This window comes from Anabrus simplex, chromosome 10 (assembly GCF_040414725.1).
Source record: "Anabrus simplex isolate iqAnaSimp1 chromosome 10, ASM4041472v1, whole genome shotgun sequence".
Classification (NCBI taxonomy): Eukaryota; Metazoa; Arthropoda; class Insecta; order Orthoptera; family Tettigoniidae; genus Anabrus; species Anabrus simplex.
Genome location: NC_090274.1, coordinates 132,530,852 through 132,558,835, shown reverse-complemented (window position 1 = coordinate 132,558,835; position 27,984 = coordinate 132,530,852). Strand labels below are relative to the sequence as shown.

Sequence of the window (27,984 nt, the reverse complement as noted above, 5' to 3'; positions counted from 1 at the left end):
AGCTTAATATCGGCAGGCACCTCTTGAAGTTCAGTTGTTTGGGTCATAGGTCCTTAGACTGGTTTGATGCAGATTGCAAGCCACCCTGTCCTGTGCTAACCTTTACACTGCCACTCCTCAATCTCTAATCTGTTTGTCATAATCATGGTTTACACTCCCCTCAGAAACCAACTGAGCACATCCTTAAGATGTGCCCTATCATTCTCCTCTCACCATTTTGGCTCTTCTCTCATGATACAATCTATCCATCCCACCTCCAGACTTCTTCTGTAACACCACATTTCAAAATCTTCTGTTCTCTTTGTTTCTGAGCTCATTATTCTCCATGTTTCACTTCCATAGAATGCCACAATTTAGACAAGTCTTCAAAACCATCTTTCTAATTCCTACATCAATATCCAAAGTGAGCAAATTTCTTTTCTTACAAAAGGCCATGCTTGCTGGTGTTAGTCTGCATTTTATGTCATTATTCTGCCATTTAGTTATTCTACTACCCATGTAACAACATTCACCTACTTTCCTTAAGACTTCATTTCCTGCATCACCCGACCTTGCCCTCCATCCTGTACTACTTCTCCAAGACTGTGTCTGTACCATTCAGCCATTTCTCCAGACTTTCTGCAGATTCAGACAAATCTCAGACTTTTGATATCCTCTCCTTGGATTGTGACCTCCCCTTCCAAATTCAACTTTGATTTCCTTTATTGCCTGTTCTATATAAACACTGAAAAGGAGAGGGGACAAACTGCAACCTTTATTCACTCCTTTCTGGATTGCTACTTCTTTTTTCATAGTCCTCAACCCTAATCACTGCAGACTGATTTTTATGCAGATTTTAGATAATCCTCCTTTCCCAGAATCTAATTCCAATCACCTTCAGAGTCTCCAATCAACATCTCTCAAATATCCAAACATTGTTTAGATTTACAAATGCCATGCATGTGGGCTTGCCCTTCCTAGCACTTTAGCTGTGAACCAATTTTGGCTCCCCTCTCCTTTCATACCTGTTTTGCCATCCCTATATGTTGCCTATAAAACATAATAATGAGGGAAGGAAGACCCAAGTGACAGTAGCTGGGAGAAGTACAAACTGGCTAGGAACAAACTCAAATCATTAATCTGTGATGCCTACAGTTCATATATCTACAGCCTTAGTTCCAATAGTAAGAGCTATGGACTTTCATCAGAAATAAAAGCAGCAACAGTGCTCCATCCGTTTTCAAGTATAACGGACTATCAGTTTCCTCTCCCCAAGAAACAGCACACACATTTAACAGTAAATTTAAAAATAACTTCAGCACTGCTGACAAGGATGAAGACATGTTCACCACAAGGACAACCCCTCCCTTTCTGCCCCTAATTAGCTTGTACTTCACTGCTAACGAGGTCACAACAAGTCTTCAGAGAACTAGACATCATGCTGCGAATGGCCCCGATAATGTGCTGGCCAGAATTCTCTGCTGCTGCGCAGAATCTTTAGCACATTCTCTTTGTGCAATACTTAAAATTTCAATGAACAGTGCAACTGTGCCAGAAGAATGGAAGAATGCAAATGCCATTCCCGCATTCAAAGACGGTGACAGGAAAATGTAGACAACTATTGCCCAATCTCTATTACATCTGGTTTATGTAAATGCACGGAACGCCTGGAAGATCCTGTACTACACTTTTAATAACAGTAACTGATGAGTGGCTAATTGCTTTACGTTGCAGCAACACGAATGGTCTTATGGCGATGATGGGACAGGAAAGGGCTAGGAGTGGGAAAGAAGCGGCCATGGCCTTAATTAACGTACAGCCCCAGCATTTGCCTGGTGTGAAAATGGGAAACCATGGAAAACCATTTTCAGGGTTGCTGTCAGTGGGGCTCGAACCTACTATCTCCCGAATACTGGATACTGGCTGCACTTAAGCTACTGCAGCTATCGAGCTGATGAGTGGCAACATTCCCTGGACCAGTCTAATATATCACAATGTAAATATATCTGCTTAACTAGAGCAAGATCACAGTTACAACACCAAATTTCACTGTGTGGTAAAAACCTGATGCCTTGCACCTCAATAAAATTGCTGGCATTCACATTCGCAGCATTTTAAAATGGAAAAAGCATGTTGAGGAAATAAGGTGCAAAGCATACAGAGTCCTGGGATTCATCCGCAGATCTCTACTGGGAGCCAGGAAGAAAGCAGTTCAGACAGCCTATTTGTCATTAGTACGGCCAATACTGTTGTACGGGTTTCCTTCTTGGCACCCTACTACAGTGGAGAACATAATGAAACTAGAGGGAGTTCAATGCCGAGCAGAATGACTAATTACTCAACATGGTCATTTAAATAAGCCAGGTCACCGCCCTCCATAACAACTCTCTGTAAACAAACAGATATTGCTTTCCTGAGAAAATCCCTCACAGGTAACATTCATATCAACCCTTTCAACCGCTTACAGCTGAACTATCACTCCGCTCAAAGAGGTCAAGGTGTGTCCCTTTTTCCTCCATTTGAGAGAACAGCATCATATCAAAGAGGCTTCTTTAGTTGTTCTGCTTGGCTGTGGAATGAACTCCCACCACAGATAAAAGAATTACCTGCTGAAAATTTTTGTAAATAAGTAAAACGTGGTGGTTCATGTTTGTGGGTTACTGTAGTCACGTCCTAGTTCGTGAACCATGGGCAATGGCTGAGTGGCCTAATAAGTGGTCCTGAGAGTCGGGATACCAGTTGCTATAGAATGGGAGTGGGCATCTCAGACATAATCTGAGTCCTGGCCCTCCTTGTGCTCAGGCCGCTAGGACTATACAATCCACCGGTGGTCCATAACCCGTTAGAGGAGAGATCCTCACTTGGACTATATGCAAGTAGGGTAGCAACCTGCTTTATGAATTTACCAAGCTCAGAAAATTTTAAGCAAGCCTCGGACCTATGGAAGTAATGGAGTCCAACTCCCATTTGACAGGCAAGGGACTCCTTGGAAACAACTTGGCTAACGAAATGGAATTCGATGGGGAGCTATCAATATTAATGGGGCTTATGAAAGAAAGAAAGTAGAACCGGCCAAGTCAGCAAAGAGGATGCATCCGGATGTGCTAGGAGTAAGTGATATTCGGGTAAGGGGAGATAACGAGGAAGAGATAGGAGATTATAACGTGTACTTGACGGGTGTTAGAAAGGGAAGGGCAGAATCTGGGGTAGGGCTCTTTATCAGGAATACCATTGCTCGCAACATAGTTTCTGTTAGGCACGTAAATGAGCGAATGATGTGGGTAGATTTGTCAGTTAGAGGAACTAGGACTAGAATTGTGTCCATGTATTCCCATGTGAGGGTGCAGATGAGGATGAAGTTGACAAGTTTTATGAAGCTTTGAGTGACATCGTGGTCAGGGTCAACAGCAAGGATAGAATAGTGCTAATGGGCGATTTCAATGCGAGAGTTGGGAATAGAACTGAAGGATACGAAAGGGTGATTGGTAAATGTGGGGAAGATATGGAAGCTAAAGGGAATGGGAAGCTTTTGCTGGACTTCTGTGCTATTATGAGTTTAGCCGTTACCAATACATTCTTCAAGCATAAGGCTATTCACCGCTACACATGGGAGGCTAGGGGTACCAGATCCATAATAGACTATATCGTAACCGACTTCGAATTCAGGAAATCTGTTAGGAATGTGCGAGTTTTCCAGGGATTTTTCAATGATACAGACAACTATCTGATCTGTAGTGAACTAAGTATCTCTAGGCCTAGGGTAGAGAAAGTGAAATCTATCTGCAAACGAATTAGGGTAGAAAATCTCCAGGACGAGGAAATTAGACAGAAGTACACGGATATGATTAGTGAGAAGTTACGAACAGTAGACAGTAAGCAGGTTCAGGATATAGAAAGTGAATGGGTGGCATACAGGGATGCTGTAGTAGAAACAGCAAGGGAATGCCTAGGAACAACTGTGTGTAAAGATGGGAAAAGGCGGACATCTTGGTGGAATGATGAAGTGAGAGCAGCTTGTAAACATAAAAAGAAGGCTTATCAGAAATGGCTCCAAACAAGGGCCGAGGCAGACAGGGATTTGTCCGTAGATGAAAGAAACAGAGCGAAACAAATATATGTTGAATCCAAAAAGAAGTCATGAGAAGATTTTGGTAACAACCTGGAAAGGCTAGGTCAAGCAGCAGGGAAACCTTTCTGGACTGTAATAAAGAATCTTAGGAAGGGAGGGAAAAAGGAAATGAACAGTGTTTTTGAGTAATTCAGGTGCACTCATAATAGATCCAAGGGAATCACTAGAGAGGTGGAGGGAATATTTTGAGTAATAATAATAACAACGTAAACGTTTCCACCTTTTCAATACTAAAATATATTCACAAAATTATAAATTACACGGTACTAGTCTCGACCCATCTAGGGGTCATCATCAGCCGTATTGGAGCAAAGATCACTTTTGGCGAAATCCTAAGAAAATGTTATTTTAAAGAATAACAAGTGAAATGAGATGTTATTATGGTAATAGTTAATAATACAAGGAATATACATACTAAGAGGTTTTAAAAAAAGAATAAAGTATAAATGGGAATCAGTAAGTTCTTGTATTGAAATGACATATATAAAAAAATTATATATGGCTTAGGAAGAGGGCTTAAGGTGGGGCTGAAGGGTGCGGGAGAAAGTGTAATTGTCTTGGAAAAGTACCTTTGATTAAATTTAGGATTGAGTTTAGGTTGGCTGCATTATTGTTTCTGAGGAAAGTGATAAATAGATCGAAGAGTATGTTGGGTTTCTCTGAGATTTCATTGAGATTGTGACTGGCATTAAAGTATTGGTCTAGGTGTATGTAGTAATTTTCCATTATGTTGAGTAAAGGGCCCTTGTTTGCTAATACGAGGATGTCCATGTCTTGTTCAATATTGGTGAAATGATGGTTATAATCTTGCATGTGTTGGCCGATGGCTGAAAACCTGTTGTATTTTATTGCGTTAGTGTGCTCGTGGTATCTGATAATGAAGTTTCTCCCGGTTTGCCCGATGTAGGTTTTTTTACAGGTGGTACATTTGATCCTATAAACTCCTGATTTAAAAAAACTGCTGGTCTTGTTGATGTGTGAAGTATTGTATAAAACGTTCATGTTCTTATTGTTGGTTTTGAAGGCTATTTTAACGCCTTGTTTCTTGAAGATGTTGGATAACTTGTAGATATCATTGTTGAACGTGAAGGTGGAAAATGTTAGAGGTTTGGTTATTTCTTTTTTGAGGGTAGTTTTTGGGCGATGTTTGTGTTTATTGATTATCCTTTCTATAAAATTATTGCTGAAGCCGTTGAATTTTGCGATTCCGCGGATTGTGTTAAGTTCGTTTTTTAGATCTTTATTGGACATAGGTATGCTGAAGGCTTGGTGAACTAGGCTGTTGTATATGGCTCGTTTGTGGGACTGGGGGTGCACTGAATCTTGGCGAATGGTGGAGGCTGTTTGAGTGGGTTTTCTGAAAATTTTATAACTGAAAGAATCTGAGTTTCTAGTGATGGTTAAATCTAGAAAGTTGATTTTTTGATTTGATTCGGAAGACATGTCTTTGTAATCATGAATGAGAAATCAATTAACGCACCCACCACCCTCTTAAGACTCAACAATATTGATCCTCATATCAAATTCACACTAGAATCCGAATCAAATCAAAAAATCAACTTTCTAGATTTAACCATCACTAGAAACTCGGATTCTTTCAGTTATAAAATTTTCAGAAAACCCACTCAAACAGCCTTCACCATTCGCCAAGATTCAGTGCACCCCCAGTCCCCCAAACGAGCCCCATACAACAGCCTAGTTCACCGAGCCTTCAGCTTACCTATGTCCAATAAAGATCTAAAAAACGAACTCAACACAATCCGCGGAATCGCAAAATTCAACGGCTTCAGCAATCATTTTATAGAAAGGATAATCAATAAACACAAACATCGCCCAAAAACTACCCTCAAAAAAGAAATAACCAAACCTCTAACATTTTCCACCTTCACGTTCAACAATGATATCTACAAGTTAACCAACATCTTTAAGAAACAAGGCGTTAAAATAGCCTTCAAAACCAACAATAAGAACATGAACGTTTTATACAATACTTCACACATCAACAAGACCAGCAGTTTTTTAAAATCAGGAGTTTATAGGATCAAATGTTCCACCTGTAAAAAAACCTACATCGGGCAAACCGGGAGAAACTTCATTATCAGATACCACGAGCACACTAACGCAATAAAATACAACAGGTTTTCAGCCATCGGCCAACACATGCAAGATTATAACCATAATGTCACCAATATTGAACAAGACATGGACATCCTCGTATTAGCAAACAAGGGCCCTTTATTCAACATAATGGAAAATTACTACATACACCTAGACCAATACTTTAATGCCAGTCACAATCTCAATGAAATCTCAGAGAAACCCAACATACTCTTCGATCTATTTATCACTTTCCTCAGAAACAATAATGCAGCCAACCTAAACTCAATCCTAAATTTAATCAAAGGTACTTTTCCAAGACAATTACACTTTCTCCCGCACCCTTCAGCCCCACCTTAAGCCCTCTTCCTAAGCCACATATAATTTTATATATGTCATTTCAATACAAGAACTTACTGATTTCCATGATTATAATTTTTACAACACCCCATTTATACTTTATTCTTTGTTAAAAACCTCTTAGTATGTATATTCCTTGTTTTATTAACTATTACCATAATAACATCTCATTTCACTTGTTATTCTTTAAAATAACATTTTCTTAGGATTTCGCCAAAAGTGATCTTTGCTCCAATACGGCTGATGATGACCCCTAGATGGGTCGAAACTAGTACCGTGTAATTTATAATTTTGTGAATATATTTTAGTATTGAAAAGGTGGAAACGTTTACGTTGTTATTATTATTACTCATATATTATTCAATATGGACCAAAAACATGAAATTCATAACCATTAAGGAATATTTTGAACATCTTCTCGATGTAAAAGGAAATCATCCTGGTGGTGTCGTGAACATCCAAGGTCATGGGGAGGAGGAAAATGATGTTGGCGAAATTATGCTTGAGGAAGTGGAAAGGATGGTAAATAAACTCCATTGTCATAAGGCAGCACGAATAGATGAAATTAGACATGAAATGGTGAAGTATAGTGGGAAGGCAGGGATGAAATGGCTTCATAGAGTAGTCAAATTAGCGTGGAGTGTTGGTAAGGTACCTTCAGATTGGGCAAAAGCAATAATTGCACCTATCTATAAGCAAGGGAACAGGAAGGATTGCAACAACTATCAAGGTATCTCATTGATTAGTATACCAGGCAAAGTATTCACTGGCATCTTGGAAGGGAGGGTGCGATCAGTCGTTGAGAGGAAGTTGGATGAAAACCAGTGTGGTTTCAGACCACAGAGAGGCTGTCAGGATTAGATTTTCAGTATGCGCCAGGTAACTGAAAAATGCTATGAGGGGAATAGGCAGTTGTGTTTATGTTTCCTAGATCTAGAGAAAGCCTATGACAGGGTACCGAGGGAAAAGATGTTCGCCATACTGGGGGACTATGAAATTAAAGGTAGATTATTAAAAGCAATCAAAGGCATTTATGTTGACAATTGGGCTTCAGTGAGAATTGATGGTAGAATGAGTTCTTGGTTCAGGGTACTTACAGGGGTTAGACAAGGCTGTAATCTTTCACCTTTGCTGTTCGTAGTTTACATGGATCATCTGCTGAAAGGTATAAAATGGCAGGGAGGAATTCAGTTAGGTGGAAATGTAGTAAGCAGTCTGGCCTATGCTGACAACTTGGTCTTAATGGCAGATTGTGCCAAAAGCCTGCAGTCTAATGTCTTGGAACTTGAAAATAGGTGCAATGAGTATGGTATGAAAATTAGCCTCTCAAAGACTAAATTGATGTCAGTAGGTAAGAAAATCAACAGAATTGAATGTCAGATTGGTGATACAAAGCTAGAACAGGTCGATAATTTCAAGTATTGTTGTGTGTTCTCCCAGGATGGTAATATACTAAGTGAGATTGAATCAAGGTGTAGTAAAGCTAATGCAGTGAGCTCGCAGTTGCAATCAACAGTATTCTGTAAGAAGGAAGTGAGCTCCCAGACGAAACTATCTTTACACTGGTCTGTTTTCAGACCAACTTTGCTTTACGGGAGCGAAAGCTGGGTGGACTCAGGATATCTTATTCATAAATTAGAAGTAACAGTCATGAAAGTAGCATGAATGATTGCTGGTACAAACATGTGGGAACAATGGCAGGAGGGTACTCGGAATGAGGAGATAAAGGCTAATTTAGGAATGAACTTGATGGATGAAGCTCTACGCATAAACCATCTTTGGTGGTGGGGTCATGTGAGGCGAATGGAGGAGGATAAGTTACCTAGGAGAATAATGGACTCTGCTATGGAGGGTAAGATAAGTAGAGGTAGACCAAGACGACAATGGTTAGACTCGGTTTCTAACGATTTAAAGATAAGAGGTATAGAACTAAATGAGGCCAAACACTAGTTGCAAATTGAGGATTGTGGCAACGTTTAGTAAATTCACAGAGGCTTGCAGACTGAATGCTGAAAGGCATAACAGTCTGTAATGAAGATGTATGTATGTAATGGTAAAACGGCTGTATATATAACGAAACCTTCTGTGCATAACGTAATTTTTCTACTGTGTGAATGTTGAGTATGAGTGGAAGGACTGTACCAGTCCTACGATCTCCCCAAATCGCCCAGACCGGACAGCCAATAAATAAACCAAAGGTAGAAGCACATATCACCAAGACAGCACAACAAGAAGGAAAAGAATATAAATTAAAAGGAACTTACCATGAACAGTGCAGGTGATAACAAACCATGGAACGTGGTTACTGTAAAAAAATCTGATTAACTACTCCAAGAACAACACAATACCATTTAAATTAAGAATGAGATTTTATTTAGGAACATAATTGAGCAAAATTTAAAACTGAACATCCTCAAAACATCTTTTTTTTTTTTTTTTTTTTTTTTTTAACAGTTAACGAGCGTGCGCAGGAATCGGCCGATACCCCTGCAAGATTTTAAACAACCCTTTTAAACAATTTGTTCACATTCACAGACCTTGGTCTTGCATATTAAATACCCTTTGAAGGTCTCTTATCCTTGGTACACCAGTTTAACATTTTACAATAAACTGATATTTACTAGATTAGAGACTTACTACTCAAGGAGTTTTCACAAGGAAACTCATCCCAAATAACCACAGAAATAGCAAAAAGGTACAGGAAGGAAATAAACCCCCCAAGGAATCGAACAGAAAAAAAAAATTAATGAACACCAAACCGGGTATCTAGTCAACACAATGCAAAACGCGACACCAAAATAATAATCATCACCAAACCGCCAGGGCAGCGCCATAACTAGGCCTACTAGGAAAACCCAATCACAAGACACAAGCACGACAATGCAAATAGGGAAAAACAAAAGAAAAACGGATGAGTAAGGAACCCAAAAAGGGACAAAATAAGGAAGAAAAACCATAAAACCCCAAAAGGAACAGGGAAAAAAATTGCAATTACAAAGTCCTTGTGAGAACTTCCTCGCTATTTTGCCTCACAGCAAAATTAACATTATTATTTTTGAATTTAAAATGCCCAGAAAAATCATAATGTAGTTAAGATATAAACGAAGAATAACATAAAATTCATTAACCCTTTAAAAAAACTTTTAACAGGTTAGAAACATGTTAGGCATAGCTTCTACACCAGAATTCCGTAAACATTAGTGATTAAATGAAAGTCATTTCTCCCAGAATCAAAACACTGTTTTGGAACTTCTTGAAAACCAAACGTAAATCAATCCTTTTAAAACGAGATCAATTGCAGTTGAAGAGGCAAGGTTCCCAGCTCAAAGCAACTCCCAGATTAACAAATAATGCAGAACTTACAGTCTTGAAGTTTCTGATGAGATATCCAATACAGGAGACCACGAGGCTATGAGATAATCACATGTTCCAATATATAATAAAATAAATTTTGGAGGATGTATCAGTTACCAAAATACTCTAGAAGAAATTAAAACAAACCTCCGGAAAATGCCCCGGAAGGATAGTTCCTTCTATCCTTTGTCCATCGTGGTTCTTGAGTTCACGTGAAAGTGTGAGTACAAAGCACAACCAACCTCCATCTTCTCTAGTCGGCGATCAACAACCTTCCCTTTACCAAGCCATGCTTAAAATCGTCTGGGCAGGCCAGGTAAGTTGCATGCGCACACGCACCAAGGATAAGCGATCAGATGGTGAGTACATAACTGTTCCGAGACTGTGCAGAGCATAACAGGCCCGCAAGCGTTGATTAAATAATTTTAGCCAATGCTTTGGCGAAAGTACAGTTTCACCAATTTCAAAGATATAGATTACCAAGTCAAAAAGCATAATAAGGGAGGGGTTTTTTTTAACTTTAATTCTGTCACAGGACAGATGAAAGTTTATGGGATCCTGAGTAAGTGAGACTGTATGCGGGTATGAGTGAGCCGGCCTAGCTAAAGTATATGTGGGGATTCTAGAGAGAGAGAGAGATAGAGAGTCTGTGTGTGTGAGTGTAATTATTTGAGTATTATGTAAATATGCTTATGTAAATACGATAACTGTAAATAAGCACACTATGTAGAATGTAATTGTATGTTTGAATATTGTAATTTCAAGTGGTGATGGAGGCACTTTCGCGTATGTGAGGCTGTGCCCTTTCTCCATTCACCATCCCTAAATTGTACCTACAATTAATGGAAAATTAATAATAATAATAATAATAATAATAATAATAATAATAATAATAATAATAATAATAATAATGTTGTGTAAAGTTGTATGGCCCATCCAATTGGGCCAGCACAAGTATGTCTCATATGGTGTCATTCTGGAAGCGGAATATTTTGTTGACTCCCTCGGTGTCACTGACATGGCCCAAAATCTCTACTGCTATCATAGTTTTCATAAGCTCTACTAGATTGCACCAAGTGAATTCAGGAGACATGGTCATGACTGGTGGGAAGTTTTATATTTACCTCGGGTGTTGATCTGGTCAGACCTCCTTGCAGCTAGCATGTTAAATTGATCCTCCAAGATCAGACAAAGTCAGGATTGCTTCATGTGTTCCTACATATCTTCAGATCCCAAACTGACATTCTCTCAACTCAGCTTGAACTAGTCTTTCTATTCTTCTGTACATGTTAAAATTTTGCAAGCATGAGATACTAAACTAATGGTGCAGTAGTTTTCACATTTGTCAGCACCTACTTTCTTGGGAGTAGGTATAACAACATTTTGCCTAAAATCGGATGCTGCTACTCCTGTATCACACTAATTGAAATAATCTTGCCAGGCTGGTTTCTCCTAAGGCTCTTGATAGCAATTTTGAGGTTGTTATCAATTCCAGGTACCCTGTTCCTATATAAGTCTCTCAAAGCTCTGTCATATTCCAACCTCAAAGTTGAGTAACCTATTTCATCAGCATCGACAGCCTCTACTTGTTCCACAACTTTATCATCTACTCTTTCCCTTGATACAATTGTTTAATAAATTCCGTCATTTTTCTGCCTCGTCTTCCTTCCATAGAAGTGGTCTTCCACCAGAACTCTTAATAATCATTTGTCTAGTTTTCCCTTCTTCAAAGGTTTCCTTGGTTTTCCTGTATGCAACATCTACCTTTACTAGGATCATACAAACTTCAACATCTTTACACATCTCTTTCAGCCATTCTTCTTTTGCTCTCCTGCACTTTCCATTTACTTCATTCTTCAATTTCCTCAAATCTTTTCTTCACTCCTTGGATTTGCAATCTTGTACTTTCACTATTTGCCAGCCTGGTCTAGTATCTCCTCACTTATCCACTGATTCGTACCTAATCTTACCTTTCTTCAGCAGCCCTGCTGATCACATCCTTCACAACTATCCATTCTTCCTCTACTGTGTTTCCTTCGGCTTTTTTCATTTAGTCCTTGTGCAACAAGTTCCTTGAAATAATGCCTAATTCTTCTCTCCTTCAACTTGTCTACATCTCATCTCCTGGCATTCCTTTCTTTAATTTCTTCAGCTTCAGATGGCACTTCATGACCAAAAGAGTCAGAGTCCATGTCTGCTTTCTGGAAGGTTTTGCGATCTAACACTTGGTTTCTGAATCTCTTCCTAATCACAATAGAGTCTATTTGATATTTTCCAGTGTCTCCAGGTCTTGTCCACGTATACACGTTTGTGGTGTTTGAACCAAGTATTAACAACTTCCTATTCCATTTCTCTGTCCCACCCTGATTTCTCCCTCTATATTACCTTCTCTTCATTGACCTAAAACTGCATTCCAGTCTCCCATCGCGATTACATTCTCAGCTCCTTTTTCATACTGTATTGGATCGTCCACATTCTTTCAATTTCTACATCATCTGCTGAACTAGTAGACACATTGACCTGCACTATTATGGAGGGAATCAGTTTGGTATCTAACTTCACAACAATAATCATTTACAACGGTGGTCATAGTGGTTTACCCATTGCCTATATTCTTATTCATTATTAAACAAACCCCTGCATTTCCCCTGTTTGATTTTGTGTTGATATTTCTGTAGTTGCCTCACAAAATATCCTGCCCTTTCTACCAACTACATCCAATTTTTGTCTATTGATTTCCCTTTTTGGATTCTCTAACCTATCACAATGTTTCAGACTTCTAACATTCTATGTTCTGACTCACAGAATCTCAGTATTCTTCCTGACGATTATCCCTCTCGTGTAGTTCCCACCTGGAGATCCAAATGGCAAACTATTTTATTTCCAGAATATTTTATCCTGGAGCAAGCCATCATCAGTACATCATTCATTCAAACAGAGAGAGCTGCATGTCCTGGGGAGTTAGGCACAGCTAGCAGTGTCAAGATAGCTAAGCTGTGTTAAACATTATTACAAGGCCATCACAGTCAATTATCCAGACTCTCACCCTTGAAACTTCTGAAAGGCTGCTACCCACCTTTAGATGAACCATTCACTAGTATGGTCTCTCAACAGATACACATATGATATTGGTAAACCTCACGCTCAGCTACCTGCTTCAATGGGACTTACAAACCTCCCTACAGCAGTAAGATCACATGGTTCACAAAGGAGGCTAGGCACGGTATGACTGTCTATGTTTACATTTTTGGACACCATGACTGCACACGCCTGCCAACTTAGGAAATAAGGACAGCACCACTGGTCTACATTGTTAGATCCAGCTAATACAAAAGCATTGTGGTGGAGCAAAAGGAGCCTGGGGCCACAAACCCCAGATCAGGGCTCTGAACCAGGCAACAGATCTCAAGAATTCTTTACGGTGGCAGCAGCGCATTCTACATTCAACAATGGCAAAAAGGGACAAGCAGTGATGCCTAACGATTTGGTAGAAAGAATACTAAATTATAGGTACCTCGCAGAATTCCCAATCAAAACAGCAATCTCGTTAGACAAGAGGGTGCATTAAGGTAAGTTTTCAAGGAAAATATTGTCTTCTGTATTACTCACTGTTTTCTTTACAGCTTTTATTAACCTCCTGACTTAATTCTGCATGGGTTGGCAACAGAATCTATGTGTGTTGATTTGTGGGAATGATGTAATTTCTGTTTATATCTCAGCCAATGACAGTGGTGGTAGCTGCTGAACTAAGGGACAATGGTGCATGCCACATTTTATTAGGTTATAAAAGTAAGTGTACTTCTGCGGGTGGGTTGGCGGGTCCCTGGCTGTTGTAATGAACACATCTCTCCTCTACAAGAAATTCCAGGTAAGATTTGGATCATTTAAACTTTGTTACAATGTCATTAAGCTTGAGTAGTGGATAATAAAATCTTAAAACAGTTCAGATGTAAGGCTTTTCAGGTGTTTGCTCTATTAACCAGCATTTCGTCTTAGGTCTGACACTAGACTCATCAGAGTGGGATGTGTCAGACCCTACCCACTGATGCTGGGGTGTATGCAGGTGAACTTAACATAAGCCCTATATAAGAGGCACAGTCTGATAACTGCATACGGGAGATAAAACTCCACAATGGAATTATTGCCCGCCCAGCAATTCCAAATGGAAATTCTAAGTTCCCAAGGAGGGAATTAAATATTTTTCCACCAATAGAGCATGTCAAAAAACAGATAAGATGTAAGGCTTTTCAGGCGTTTGCTCTATTAACCAGTGTTTCATCTTAGTTCTGACACTAGACTCATCAGAGTGGGAACACTAATGCACTCTTTGTTAACATAGCATTAAAAATGTAGCAGCATGTGAAGATTTTTGTGTTTATCCAAACATTTCCTCGGAACTGTTAGTTAACTCTCACAAGAATCACGATCAGTGAGAATCTAGAAGAGTCTGTTTTTCTTTCAGGAAAAAAAGCCTATCATATTCCAAATATTCAAGATACAGAAGTTCTCCATCCAATGCATTTGCCATATCTAGAGTTAACAGAGAATTTAACTGCTTGAACTTGAGCAGTTAAGTTATCTGAGGCCCGGTTTATTAAACTTCAGCTAGCATTTAACTGCATGTTAACCAAATTAGCATTTCATTAACATTGGTTAAGACTAACAATCTGTTAAACTCTCAGTTAACTAACTGTCTAGGCTCAAGCAATTAAATTCTCTGTTAGCTCAAAATATGCAAGAGCATTAGATGCAGAACTTGTGTAATTGGAATATGGTAGGCCTTTTCCAGAAAGAGAAATGGAAGGGATGAATTTCATATATTTCTTCTTCTTCATATGCTTTTGGACTTTGCTTGTGCACTACATCCAGTCACTGGTTTGATTTAAGTATTACTAACCAAAAACTAAAACTAATAAAAGGAAATATGAAATATTTAGTGGGAGAAGTTGTTCATTTATTACATAATTAGGAATATTATATCATTCTACGGTTATTAACAAGTATACATTTGTTATTTACATTTATTTATCAGAGGGACACAGGGTTCTACATCTACATGCCAGCGTGACTATCACCGCACCTTACTGCAACACACAAACGTGACCAGATCATAAGTAAGGGATTCAGGATCTTTCATATTACATCGTGATATTACAATCTTGTTTTGAGTTGCTTTATCATATGTTGGCTAACGACAGTATGCACATTGAATTCACTACAAATTTTCTACCAAGTATCACTTATAGCTTTGAACACAGATCCATCAGTTTGCTTTCTTTCTATAATAGGTATATACTTGGAAATAATTTCCAAAAGAAAAGAAATTTCAGCAACGCATTCCTTTCTCCGTTTTTTTCATTTTTTTTTCTTTCATATTTGTCTATAGAGCAAGAGGAAATTAACTAAGAGTTTAACAGAGTTTTAGTCATAACCTATGTTGATTTAGAGCTAATTTGGTTAAGTTCACTGTTATATTATTGTAACAGGCAGTTGAACATTAACTATGTTGAATAAACTGGGCCTAAGACTAACAATCTGTTAAACTATCAGGCCGGGTTTATTCAACCTCAGTTTGTTAACATAGCATTAAAAATTTAGCAGCATGTTAAGATTCTTGCATTCATCCAAACCTTTCTTGGGAACTGTTAGCTATAAACCAAGCCGCACGAAGCCAACATTTATTCAATTTTTTGTTTTGACCTTGAATATTCTGCCCACGTTCAAGCAGTTAAATTTTCTGTTAGCTCAAAATATTGCAAGTGCGTTTGATGCAGAACTTCTGTATCTTGAATATTTGAAATATGATAGCCTTTTCCAGAAAGAGTTACAAAGAGAAGAGATGATTTTCATAGAATTGTTTCAGTTGCTTGATCGTACGTTGACTAACTTTGGTATGTAGGTTGAATTCACTACAAATTTTATGCTAAGTGTCCGTTTTAGCTTTGAGCACAGTTCCATTAGTTCGCTTACTTTCTATAACAGATTATTTAGTGTTCTCCTCTGAAATTTACGCCAGCTGGGCGGAAAATACTACGTTAAAAATTAATATGATCAAATTTCAGTTTATACCCCTCAGAGCATTAACAATACAGTAATATCAGACAGATAAACATTAAATGCAAAATTGAACTATTTTAGTGTTCTTGTCACAAACAAGACAAAATAATATTTTGAACTTCTCATGTTCTATTGCTCGTTCATCATCACGTAACACCGGAAAATTAATCATTTAAACAAACAGTTTTACAGTAAGTTATTTAAATTATAATTTGGAAAACCCTTTAACTCAAATATGTATTAATGTTAGCTGGGTGGTGCACTTGTTAAGAAGTTCTTAGGGAGAACAGTTGGTATATAATGGGAAATAATTTTCAAAAGAAGAGAAATTTGAACCACAGCTTTGTTTTTCATATTGATCTATTCTTTTCTTTTTTCTAGGGGCTTTACGTCGCACCAACACAGATAGGTCTTATAGCGACGATGGGATAGGAAAGGCCCAGGAGTTGGAAGGTAGCGGCCGTGGCCTTAATTAAGGTACAGCCCCAGCATTTGCCTGGTGTGAAAATGGGAAACCACGGAAAACCATCTTCAGGGCTGCCGATAGTGGGATTCGAACCTACTATCTCCCGGATGCAAGCTCACAGCCGCGCGCCTCTACCCGCACGGCCAAGTCGCCCGGTGATCTATTCTTCTTCTATTCTTTTCTTCATGGGGCCTCTGAATATTAGTTCCTAATTAGCGTTGACATCTAAAATCATTTGCTACCAAGTTTTTCCTTCATTCCCACCCAGATATATCTGCTCCCTTCACAAAGCTGCAGGTTGTTCTTCCTGGATTTTTTCTCTCTCTTCACTTGGTAGTCCTCGAGTGGAGAAGCTGATTCTACCCAGCACTTCACATTAGAAAAGTATGTGTTCAGATGATTCCCCTGCTTCATTGCATTTCCTACATATACTGTCTCTTATTACTCCAATTCTATGTAGGTGTCTTTTCAGATGGCAGTGTCCTGTCAACAGCCCTACTACCCATCTTATATTTTCTCTGCTGAGTTTCAACAGTTTTTAAGTATGCTTCCTATTTGGTCCTTTTATCAGTTCCTTTGCAAGCCTGCAACCTGGAGTATTTTTCCAGTTTTCCATTTGCTTCTTTTGTACCCATTTTCCTGTCTAGTAGTGGGCTTGTCCATAGGAAATCCCACATACAAGTTCTGAAAGGAAATTCTAAGTTTCCAAGGAGGGAATTAGATATTTTTCCACCAATAGAGCAAGTCACACATACTTTTTTAAAGGTTCTGGGCGTACAAAATGTGTTTCCGCCCCTTTCCTGGCCAGTTTATCTGCCTTTTCATTTCCTTCTATACCTGCATGCCCTCGTACCCATATTATTTTGACAATGTACTTTGAGAGCTTCAGGAGAAGTGAGTTGCAATACAATTCTGGATATTATCCGGACTGCCTCTAGTGCCTTAATGGCCGCTTGGCTGTCCGTAAAAATGAAAATGTTCTTATTCCTATAGTTCATTTTCAGATTTTCTTCAAGACATGTTGTGATAGCTATCATTTCAGCTTGTAATGTGTCTGCCCAGGCTCATCTGGATTGATCTCTCTGGTCTTCCCCCATGGATCCCTCCTCCTGTGCCATCCACAGTCTTTGAGCCATCAGTCCACCACACTATATCACTATATCTTCTTTTTCAGTACTTCATTTGTTGATATCCCAGTCTTCTTTTCTTTTTTTATCTGGGTCTCAAACAGTTTTTCAAAGTTGTACTTTGGTATCATATGAGCAGAAGGAATGTGTAGAACTTACTCTGTTAATACTCTGTTAATTTTACAGTGTCCTAGATTGGGTCTTTGTGCATTCTAGCACTCTAACTGTGCCAATATATATGAACTCATTCTGGGCTATCCTTTTATGGAATTGCATAGTGATGGGAGGTCTAGTAAAGTATTCAAGGCTTCTGTTGGCGTAGTGGCGTAGTTCTCATAGACCCAGTTATGGCTATGCATGCCATTTTCTGTAGGCTATCAAATCTACTGCCGGCATTTCCTTCACTTACATTCTGCCACCAGACGATTGCAGCATAGGCCATCAACGGTCTATCATTGTGATATCCACATTATACCATTGATGATCTTAGGCCTTATGTCTTCTCAACGGCTCTTTTACATGCATACAGCAAGTTCTTGGCCCCCGTTATATTCCTTTCTATATGTGGATTCCAGGTTAGATTTTTATTTAACACTACACCTAGGTGCAGTGCCTGTTCTTCCATATATATATATCTTGCCCAAAGAGCTTCAGTAATCTCTTTCCCTCTAATTTTCTCCTTCTTGTAAAAGGGACCAGAGTTATCTTGTTTGGGTTGACTGATAGTTGTTCTTCCAACACCAGTTCTCCACAAGGTTGAGTAATCTTTGCATGAGGTCCTGGATAACACTCATCACCTTACGTCGTACCACAATCACTAGGTCATCTGCGTATCCTTGTGTATAGAAATTCTGTTCGTTCAGCATAGCTTTGATTTTGTTCACCACGAGGTTCCACAGCAGTGGCAAAAGAACTCCTCCCTGAGCACAGCCTCGGGTGGCCCTAACCGTCAGCATTTTGTCAAACAGGGTTGCTTTTATCTTCTTTCCGTCTAACGTGGATTTAATCCATTTGACGACGGATTTACTCACCTTGCTCTAATCATAGAGTCATAGGTTGTATTGCTGAAGGCTCCTTCTATATCTAGAAATGCTGCCAGTGCAATTTCTTTATATTGTACGCTTTCCTCCAGTTTACAAACCAACTGGTGGAGTGCTACTTCAGTGGATCTGCCAGGTCTATATGCAAACTGATTTTCATGTAACGTTGAATTCAGATTCACCGTTCTTCTGATATATTTACCCAGAATTTTCTCCATTGCTTTCAGCATGAAGGAGGTTAAACATAATGGTCTGTATGCTTTGGCCTGGGCATGGTTTTGCCCTTATAGGTTTAGGTATGAATACTGCTTTCGCTTCAGACCATGATTTCGGCATGTACCCTAAAGGTCGACTAGCTCTCAGGAGGTCCATCAGGGCATTGACAAGTATCTCCAGTCCTTCCCGTAGGAGTATCGGAAGTATCTCATCTGGCCCCAGAGCCTTTATAGGGTGAAACGCGTCGACTGCCCAATTTACATAGTTGTGTTTTATTATTCTGTTGGCACAGTTCCAGTCTGCTCTTCAAGCTCTGGCCTCTGTTCCAACCGTTTCTTCTTCTGTCATCTCCTCAGCCTCAGGAAAGTGATACGCCATTAGCATCTCCAACGTGTCCCTCCCCACCTGAGTATATAAGCCATCAGGTTTCCCCAGTGTCCCCACCTGATTTATATGAGTTGCTTTAAGAACCTTCTGGAGCCTTGGTGTTTCATTGTGTGATTCCACTTTCTCACAGAACACTCTCCAAGATTTTCTTTTTTATTTCCGTACCTCTAGGTTATACTCAATGAGTTTCCTATTATATACGCCCCACATACCATTTCCATATGATATTCTATACAATATCCTAACCTCTTTCTTTCATTTTGGCTAGTTTGTTGTTCCACCACCTTACTTTTTTGGCGTTTTCCTTTTCTTTGAGAGGACAGTTGTCGTGGAATGAGTCTATAATGGCCTCTTCTAACAGTTACATTGCCTCATCCAATTCTTTCTATCCTCTCATGTTAGTTGGAATTTTTTGTACAGCCTTCCCTAGAACTTCTCTGTATCTATCCCAGTTAGCTCTTTTTGGGTCTCTGTACATCTCAATCCCACATAGTCTCGCATGTATTGCAAATTGGATGTGCTGGAGGTCTGCCAATGATTGTTCCTCCAGAATCTTCCAGTCTTTAATAAAGTTCGCAATATGCCTAGTGCTTGGTGTAATGTCTATTACCTCCCTAAGATTTTTATTTATAAATGTAGGCTCGTTTCCTAGGTTTAGTAGCGTCAACTCATTTCCATTAATAAACTCTAGTAAAGACTCACCTCTTGCATTGCAGTTTGTGCTGCCCAATGTCGTGTGGAGTGAATTTGCATCTGCTCCAAGGACTAGGTGTTCGTCTTTACTCTTTGCGTTGCAAATTTGGTTCTCAACTTCTTCTGATGGGGGGCAGATTAGTCGAGTCATATGGTAGGTATACAGAGCCTATGGTTATTTCTCTGGGACCTTCCCAATTTCCAAGTTTTATCTTGGCCGTCACTAAGTCCTTTGAACAATGTTCCTGCAACAGAAGGCATTTGAGTTTTCAGCTCACAAGTAAACATGTTCTAGGCATATTCGATGTAATATCGTACATTAGCTTACCTCCAGATTCCGCCAGTCCTGCTACTCTGCCCTTAACTACCCATGGCTCTTGTTCAGTACCATCCTTGCCAATGCTAGGTTTTGTTTTTCCCTTAATTACTTCAAATTTGATCTGCGCAAGTCCAAGCTTCGCCTTAAGGCCTCTCTTCTTGAGCTCTTCAAAATTTCCTTTATTAAGGACCAAAATAATTGTCCTTCCCGTGTCATCAGTAGTTGTTGCATTCAGCACTCTCCACTCTTTCATCGGAAGTTTGGTGTGATGCTGATGTATCCTGACAAGCACATCATCAATCTTCATCTTGCCAAATGGAGGAGGAAACTTGGTGATGACCTGTGTAGTATTCAGCAGCACCTTCTTGGCTTCCGCCACCTCCAAATTCTTCCCTTTCCAAGGGTTGTAATTGGCCACTGTGTGTTCCAGCCAGCTTTTAGTTTCTGAATTTCCACAGATAAGTACCATTGCTCCACTTTCCAGTCTTGGAGACTGAAAGGCATCCGTCTGACAGAGGTTTCATTTGCGCTATCAGAACAGATGAAAGTTCCTTCATGTCTTCCTCCTGCAGTTTCCCATCTGGAAAGCTTTTAGGTATTATTGCTACCTTGATTGAAGTTAGTCTTTCCAAAAAAGGCATGACCGTCTCTTCTTTCTGTTTCTTGGCAGGCAGTTTCGTAGCCGAACTTGATGGCGTACTATCGCCGGACCTTGGCCTTTTGGGTGTTGTTGGAGGGATAGCCTCTCGCTGATCCCTGTTCATTATTATTTATAAGTTTCATATTCCGTATTGATTGGATTCAATGTAATAGATAAGAAAAATGTTCCACCGATCAATACATTTATTGTGGATGAATTATTACGCTAGTACCGGTTTCGACCTATCTTGGCCATCATCAGCTAGCACACAAATTTACAGTCATGGGTTAAATTACAAAGAAGTTACTTAAGAGCATCCGGATGTCTGATAAAAAATAGTAAAATATATTGCAGTATGTTGCGTTAAAATAGCTCTGATTAAAAGTAGTGATGGTTAGAATAAACTAAAACCTATTGATAGAGCATGGACATGAGTACATAAACACATTAAAATATATATGCCACATCATAAGACATTAAAAATATAGCACATTAAACACATTAAAACATGGTATATTTTAAAAACGTCTATTAAAATTTGAGTTCATATTGCGTTGCATTCATTCTTCAATCCTCTTGTAGTTCTTGTGTTGATTAAGTTGAATATCGAGAATGTTCTATGGTTGATATACTTTGTATTAGTATGTTATCAGAACTCTTGTCAGTAAAATTTGAAAATTAAGTTGATGTAGCAAGATAGGTTTTAATATCAGAGTAGTTGGTGGTGACACTTCTCTAGTCTATGCACGTTATATGGTCGTAATCTGTAAAGAAAAGCTAATATGAGTATAGCGTATGTATGAAGGAATGCCTGGGTGTATGTGTGAAGTGAAAAAAGGTACTTACTGTTGTTGCTGTGGAGGTTGTGTACCGATTTGTTTGGATATTTGTTGTGCTCTGCTGCAAGTACGCCTGGGGCTCATGTGAGCTGTGTGGATGGATGTTGGTGGAGGGGATGGAGGAGTGGCTATTGTGAAGGTAGGGGCGGGGTTCGGTTTGTGATTCGTCGGTTTGTTATGACGTGTGTTTACTAATTTGAGATAGTCGTTTTTTATTGCAGGAATGACTTTGTCAAAAATGATACTGGTTTTCTCTGTAATAATACAGATGTTGATTGCCATAGGGAATCTGTAATATTTGTTCCGAATGAGTAAATTTATAATACCAATGTAAATGGTCCGTTATTGGACATTATAAATTTTCCAGCTAACTCATTCCTGGTTGCCAGCGTTTCGCCCTCGTGTGCTAGGCTGGGCTCATCAGTTGGTACCTAGCACACCTACCAAGACGCATGGCTAGTGCATACCGTGGAGGCCACTGCGTAGGCCAATTGTAGCCACCGGCAGTGCCAATGCACTATGAGACACTCTGTCTCACTACTAAAAATTGATGCCTGCTTGGCCATCAGTGGTATTATAAATTTACTCATTCGGAACAAATATTACAGATTCCCTATGGCAATCAACATCTGTATTATCTGATGGCCAAGCAGGCATCAATTTTTAGTAGTGAGACAGAGTGTCTCATAGTGCATTGGCACTGCCGGTGGCTACAATTGGCCTACGCAGTGGCCTCCACGGTATGCACTAGCCATGCGTCTTGGTAGGTGTGCTAGGTACCAACTGATGAGCCCAGCCTAGCACACGAGGGCGAAACGCTGGCAACCAGGAATGAGTTAGCTGGAAAATTTATAATGTCCAATAACGGACCATTTACATTGGTATTATTTCTCTGTAATGTCGTTAATGTTATGATTGGGCTTAGCGTATTGATCCAAAGTAATATAGAAATCTTCGGTTATGTTGAGCAGGGGGCCCTTAGAGTTTATGTTTAATATCATCATGTCATTAATGATGTCTGTGAAGTTGTGCTTAGATTCTTCAACATGTTGGCCTATTGATGAGAAATGGTTGTGCTTTACTGCATTTACATGTTCATTATAACGGATGGTGAAGTTTCTACCTGTACGTCCAATGTAGCTTGTGTCACAGTTGTTACACTTGATGCGGTAGACACCTGATTGGTTGTATTTATTATTATTATTGACTGTTTTGGTGTTGTATATAGTGTTGGTGCTGTTGTGTGTGGTTTTGAATGCTATTTTCAGGTTGTGCTTCTTAAAGATATTAGTTATAGTATATATGTTGGTGTTGTTGAAGGTAAATAAAACATAATCTTTTTTTTTTTGGTTTGGCTGTTTTAATTAATTTAGTTTTAGGTTGGGATTTTATTTTGTGGATGATTTTGTTGACCATTTCTTTGCTGTATCCATTGTATTTGGCTATGTCGTGGATTACTTTTAATTCATTATTTCGATCTTCTATTGTCATTGGGATATTGAAGGCTCTATGTATCATACTATAATAGGCTGCTTTTTTATGTGTGTTGGGATGAACGGAGTCATTCTTTATGGTATTTAAAGTGTGTGTGGGTTTCCTATAGCTCTTGTAAAATAAGTGAGTGTCATGTCTGGTTATTGTTAAGTCCAAGTAATTCAAGGTACGGTTATTTTCTGTTTCTTTAGTGAATTTAATTTGGGGGTCTAAATTGTTAAGTTTGTCTAGTATAGTATCTGCGTCAGTGAATCTATTATCTATAATTACGAAGATATCGTCGACAAATCTACACCAAAAATATATATTATCTATTTTATTAATTGACGTGTGTTCTAAGTGGTCGATATATATTTCTGCTAATATTCCGGAAGCAGGTGATCCCATTGGTAATCCTTGTTGCTGATATATGGTATCATGAAATTTGAAGTAGTTATTGTTTAAGGCGAATTTAAGCAGAATCACGAACTCTTCTATTTCTAAGGTGCTCAAGTTACTATGTTTTTTTAGGTTAGATTCAATTATTTTGACTGTTTAATAGGAATGTTAGGGTACATGTTTGTTATATCAAATGAAGTAAGGGTATGATGTTTTTCAATCTTTAGTTCTTTGGTTCTATTGCAAAAATCTATTGAGTTTTGTATTGTTTTGTTTGCTAAAAATAAATAATGCTTTTTCAAAAATTTCTGAATGAATTGTGATAACTTATAGGTTGGACTGGCTTTATAATTTATAATCGGTCTCATGGGTACATTTTCTTTGTGTATTTTAGGGTAGGCCCTTGCGGATGGTAATTGGGGGTTCATAGTTATAAGTTTAGCAGATTCTGTTTCGGTAAGAATAAAGTGTGTGTTCTTGAGTAGATTTTTTAAATTTCTTTGTATATTATTGGTAGGATCTCGGCGTTTAATTGTAAAAGTGTTGTCCTGGAAACATTCTTTAGTCTTAGTTATGTATTCACTCTTATCCATAATGACCGTAGTGTTGCCTTTGTCGGCTTTTGTTATTAGTAGATTGTTCTGTTTTATTTTGTTTTTGAGTTTGTTTAGGTTCGATTTATTGGCGGTATTCATGTTTAGGTTATTATTGTGAACATTATTGATATATTGCGGGATCTTTCTACTGATTTTGTGTCTAACTTCGTCTCGTATATCGTACGGAATTTTCTGTAAAGCGAGTTCTGTTTCAGTAACGGGATTTATTATATTCTGATAGGATGATGCATTACCCCAGTTATGTTTGGGTCCCTTGCTCAATATGGCCGTCTCTAGATCGTCAAATACGGTTAGTGTGTGATTTTTTACGGGTGGATGGAATTTATGTTGGGAAGGATCTTTATTTTCAGTTATGGTTAGTGGTTTCGGTTTGCTTTGTTGTTTCAGTGTTTCCAGTTTTTTGTTTAATGTGTTTTGTTTCTTTATGGCTAAATCTTCTATTTTATTTCTAGAAATTTGTTGGAAGTAATTCCAATAGCTATGTGGGAGTTCATGGGATACTTTGAGATGTGTTGAATAAAGTTCATTATTGAGATGTTGTTTCTTACGATATTGGAATTTTATTTCTTCTTTTAACCAAATTTCATTAGTCTTGTTTAGTGTTTTGCGTGTCTGAGCAGTTCATCTATGTTTGTTATTGTATTTCTGGAGAAATTTCGGTGTTAAGTTGTTTGAAAGGCATTCCTTCAAGAAGGCAATGCTTTTGGTTGCGTTCATTAGCTTGATTTTTAGGTTTTGGTATTTGTATGCATTACGTTTTGCCTGGTTGGCTTCCGTATTATTATTTATAAGTTTCATATTCCGTATTGATTGGATTCAATGTGGAACATTTTTCTTATCTATTACATGGCTTCCCTCGATGTCGCAGTTTTTTAAATTGGTTCTTTATAAGCTTTATAAGCATCAATCACAGGGTTTTTGTCCCTTCTAGGGTCCTGAGCGTCGTTCCCACCATCTGTAGTGAGGCATACAGCCAGACATTTTCCTCGCACAACTCAGGCTCTCCATAGCAGAGACCACGCCTCTCAGACACCCTTCCAGCGGACCGCCCCTGGTCCGAACCTAGCCTTCAGTAGGCCTACTCACGTGGTCTCCACTTGGCATTATCACGACTGAGTTCAAAGCCATGATTTTCCCCCTAGGTTGAGATCGCCCCTTTCCCAACCTGCGGCTCGTCCAGGGTACGCAGAACAAAGTGATGTGTTGGTTCCAGCACCCCGCAGTGAGCCTTCACCTCAATCACCAGCCCCACTTCACCTGAACCACCGTATCACTCATGTAAAGGAACCATGGATGCCTCTCTAGCATGTGTGGACAAGGCCTCCACTTCGAAGACTTGACTTGGGCTAGTAACAATCACAATGCCTCAAGAAGATTTCTGGCAATACCTGTTTTTGGTCTGCAAGAGAGTATTTTATTTCCCTCAGACCCTCCAGACAAGTCGAGGGGGCCCCCCTATCCGCCACCTGGGATGTGCCCGATAGGGGAACAGGTAAGGAAACCCCCATGGGATATTGATCTATACAGTAACGGAAGACTTACGGGCAAGACGAAAAATCTGAATAAATGTTTGACTTTGCGCGCCTTGGTTTACAGCTGTTTTTAAACAAAGGCACATTGGAGCATGTTCAAAAACTGCATGGTTCTACCACTGCCTTCTAGTTTATCACTGATTGTGACTCTTGTGAGATTTAACACTGTGTTGCTAACAGTTCCTAGGAAATGTTTGGATAAATGCTGCTAAATTTTTAACACTATGTTTACAAAGAGAGCGTTAGTGTCACTTTAACTGAGACTAACTAAACAGGGCCTTATAGTTTAACAGATTGTTAGTCTTATTTAGGCGTAAATTATTTTAACCTGTAGCTAAATGTTAACTGAGGTTGAATAAACCAGGTCTCTGTATATTTAGCTAAGGTGGTCTCCTAAAGTTCTACTACTAGTCAAGTTGGCAGCAATGATAAATCTTAATTACGGGAACCAAATGTGTTTTTTCAGGAACCAATCTCGCATGATTTCAAGTAGAACTAGACCCCTATTACAGTAATGGCTAGGTTAGGAAATTCACCCCATTAAAACATGCAATTATCCCCTCAAAAATTTTGATAAGAAAATATGAGTGTTATTTACCTTCTTCAAAGGATGTTGAAAACAATGTTCCCTGTGCAGACGTTCTTCTCTTCTTCTTTATCCTCACAGATCGTTGCAGGGGTACCGGATAAGCCGGAAACAGGCTAGGTACAGCCTCTCCCTTTAACATCCTACGTTTGCAGTTTTCCTTGAAGTCTTCATTTCGAAAATGTAGACTACAAACATGAGACCGATCCCCGGGAATCCATCTGCTTCCTTCCTGTTCTCCTTCTCTGGATATAGCATCTAGCCATTTTTCACGCAATTCGTCGTTGGAAGGAATTTCATGGAATGAAACTCCACAGTATTTTCCATATTGAGCTTTACAGAACGGTACACAGCAATACACCATTCTAAAGAGTGACACAAAACTCTTCGGTAAACATCCGTGAAATACTCGTTGATTTCAACGTGATTCTTTTTCTTCCTCTTTTTGTGAGAAGAATCCGATATTAATAATCAATTAATATGACGTTCGTCCTACATTAATTTCCATCTAACTTTCACTTTGCCATTAGCTGATTCGTAGAGATACTTCCTTCCGTCTATGTTTCCATCATTCTGAAACTACGCTAGTCAGTTGTTGCCTACTGCACTCTACCGTCAGTAGTCAGTGACAAACTGTTACACAGTAACTAGCAGTTCACATTAAGTTCATAACCTAAAGGCTTTTTTAGTGATCGACCTGTTCTCACAGAACGGTCAAGCTTTCAAGGGATCAGTTCGCTACTACCGCTTCGTTGCTGGTAGAAAAAGCGTTTTCGATGTGTAAACACCAATCGTCAGATATTCAGTTCTGAAAACTTAAATGAAGTGTAACTAAGAGAAAATAAAAAGTAACATCAAACTAGTGCTTATTGCTGGAAACTGCATCAGTCAAAATAATTTTTGTATAGCTATTTAGATAAAATTGATACGAAATGATATATTTGACATATATATATATATTAAATGTTATGTTAAAATATTAAATTGTTCAAAACTTTTGCTCCTAAGTAAATTTAGAATATAGCATTTATGTTAGATTTTTTAATAGAATATTTTTGAATGATTTTAAAGTCATCAGTGCCTAGTTTATAAGGCATGTAAAACAATAATTTTTGGGTCACGGGTCTATCTATGATACAAGGCTATTTTTGAGGAGATTTTTGCTAGAAGCGATTCTTCCTATAGTTTTTACGTATTATTTTTAAATGTTAATTGATATTGCGAGATACCGTAGGTCTATATGTTTTAATGTTATAATCGTCTTGCAGCAATAGAGATTGCTGTTGAATTGTGAATCGTGCAACCGTTGATACGTTGCAGTCGAATTAAACGGTTTGCTCATTGCACGGCCGACTGGTGTAGCGCCCACCAAATTAGGCGGGTCAGAGAAATTAGGTACGCTGTTGCAAAGGTTCCGTAGATACTGGCGAAGAAATGTTCACAATTCAAACGTAACCGTAAAATTAGTGGTGTTCACAACGGAGGAACGTAAAGCCGCGTATACACTTGAGCATTCGCCCCGAGTGAGCATGCGTTGCCGATGCGGGAGCGCACAAGCACGACCCGCATGCCAGTCTGTTGAGCAAATTTCCACTGTGTTCGGACCTCGTGCGGACCGAGAACCTCGTCTGTGTTTAGGTGTAGTGTAGTGTTTTGCCTGAGCTGAGGCTACAA

General features: G+C 38.9%; 1 protein-coding gene across 2 annotated transcripts in view; it reads right to left on the bottom strand.

Annotated features, from left to right (window-relative positions):
- The window catches only part of LOC136881980 (zinc finger protein 415), a 127,454-nt gene extending 100,539 nt beyond the window's left edge, over nt 1-26,915 (bottom strand). For both annotated transcript variants that reach the window (XM_067154458.2, XM_067154459.2), the window contains exon 1: nt 26,323-26,915. In XM_067154458.2, coding sequence (XP_067010559.2) covers nt 26,323-26,674 — 352 coding nt within the window. In that variant the 5' untranslated portion in view covers nt 26,675-26,915. The remainder of the gene's footprint in view (nt 1-26,322) is intronic.
- Between the last annotated feature and the right edge of the window lie 1,069 nt (nt 26,916-27,984).